We start from the raw sequence: 1,872 nt of genomic DNA, 5'->3' as shown, positions 1-1,872 counted from the left end.
CTTTTGGTTGCCTTCAGGCCATTTCACTGTTAATTAGCACCTCTATTTTATCATGAGTGACAGAAATAAGGAAAGAAAATCAAGACAGTTGATTTTGGTACTAATTACCACCTAGTTAAAAAAATAAAAAGGCTGAAGCCCGGTGTCGGCCGCGGCTGCCGCTGCCGCCGCTGCTCCAGCCTGTACCATGTGGCCCACGCGGGCCTCGCTGCGGCCGTGATGATCCACGGCTTCCAGAGCAGCCACCAGGACTTATCCTTCGGGCCCTGGAAGCTGACGGCGTCCAAGACCCACATAATGAAGTCAGCGGATGTGGAGAAGTTAGCTGATGAATTGCATATGCCATCTCTCCCTGAAATGATGTTTGGAGACAACGTTTTAAGAATCCAGCATGGCTCTGGCTTTGGGATTGAGTTCAATGCTACAGATGCATTAAGATGTGTGAACAACTACCAAGGAATGCTTAAAGTAGCCTGTGCTGAAGAGTGGCAGGAAAGCAGGACGGAGGGTGAGCACTGTAAGGAGGTTGTGAAACCGTATGATTGGACCTATACAACAGATTATAAGGGGACGTTACTTGGAGAATCACTTAAGCTAAAGATTGTACCTACAACAGATCATATAGATACAGAGAAATTGAAAGCCAGAGAACAGATTAAGTTTTTTGAAGAAGTTCTCCTGTTTGAGGATGAACTTCATGATCATGGAGTTTCAAACCTGAGTGTGAAAATTAGAGTAATGCCTTCTAGCTTTTTCTTGCTGTTGCGGTTTTTCTTGAGAATTGATGGGGTGCTTATTAGGAAGAATGACACAAGACTTTACCATGAGGCTGACAAGACCTACATGTTACAAGAATATACCTCATGAGAGAGCAAAATTGCTAATTTAATGCATGTTTCACCTTCCCTCTTCATGGAACCTAATGAAATATCACAGTATTTGCCGATAAAGGAGGCAGTTTGTGAGAAGCTAATATTTCCAGAAAGAATTGATCCTAACCCTGCAGACTCAAAAGAATGTACATCTGTGGAATAGAATTTATTACAGCATATACTGACCGTGCAATCTGACTGGAGACCTTGGGGCTATTTGGAGGGGGTATTTTTATTATGAGAATTAATTGCCTTGTCTATGTGCAGATTTTCTGTAGCCTTAAAGGAAAAATAAATAAATAAAAGAGTGTCGCAGGCAGTTTCCACTCAACTGCTGTTGTACTCTCTGTCTTCAAATTCATATTCCAGAAATTTATATCTTCTGGAGTTAAATTCAGATTTCTAAATTGTCACATAGTGGGGTCTCACCAGTAGGGGGTGATGTGTGTATCTCTCAGAAGCAGTGGCCATAACCTATATCTGTCATGAAACACTATCTTCTACCATGAGGAAGTTACTTTAAATCAGGGAATCGTAACACCTTGTGACTTTCATACGATTCCTAATTGTTCACGTTGATGTAGTGGCTCTTTACCTTGGTTTTTTTGATGTTTATTCACACTTCTGGGGAGTCATGACTTGCCTCCTAGGAAATTGATCTCAAATGATATATACCCAGAAATTAAAAAAAAATTACCCTCCTAAATTTTAATTGGCTTTTGAAGTTTAAAGAAAGTTTCAGACATAGAAACAAACTAGGTTTTTGGAGAACTTAAGGTGTTATGTCCATGGAAACACAATCATGGTTTGCCACTGACAGGATGTCAGAGCTGTCTCTCCTCCATCTTTAGGTGCTTTTTCTTATGTGTGGTTCTATTTGTACTGACGTTTTTTACTTCCACCTTCCACGCACCCTCAGAGTGAATAAATCTTTTGGATATTGAATTTGATATTGGTCCTAAAAAGTTTTAAGTGTTACAGTTTAAGCAAAAATTACATC

At 40.3% G+C, this 1,872-nt stretch overlaps 1 protein-coding gene across 1 annotated transcript; it reads left to right on the top strand.

The window, feature by feature from the left end:
* The first annotated feature begins 219 nt into the window (after positions 1 to 219).
* Positions 220 to 1,203, top strand: LOC118884398 (TIP41-like protein). Its single transcript, XM_036832047.1, has one exon. It carries the CDS (start codon positions 220 to 222, stop codon positions 865 to 867), a length of 648 nt encoding a protein of 215 aa, XP_036687942.1. The 3' UTR covers positions 868 to 1,203.
* Positions 1,204 to 1,872: the final 669 nt, after the last annotated feature.

The sequence above is a fragment of the Balaenoptera musculus genome, chromosome 18 (assembly GCF_009873245.2).
Source record: "Balaenoptera musculus isolate JJ_BM4_2016_0621 chromosome 18, mBalMus1.pri.v3, whole genome shotgun sequence".
Classification (NCBI taxonomy): Eukaryota; Metazoa; Chordata; class Mammalia; order Artiodactyla; family Balaenopteridae; genus Balaenoptera; species Balaenoptera musculus.
This window is presented reverse-complemented; position numbering and strand designations above follow the sequence as displayed.

Coding starts and splice junctions, on each gene's coding strand:
- LOC118884398 (XM_036832047.1), top strand. CDS start 220: ATGATCCACGGCTTCCAGAGCAGCCACCAGGACTTATCCTTCGGGCCC.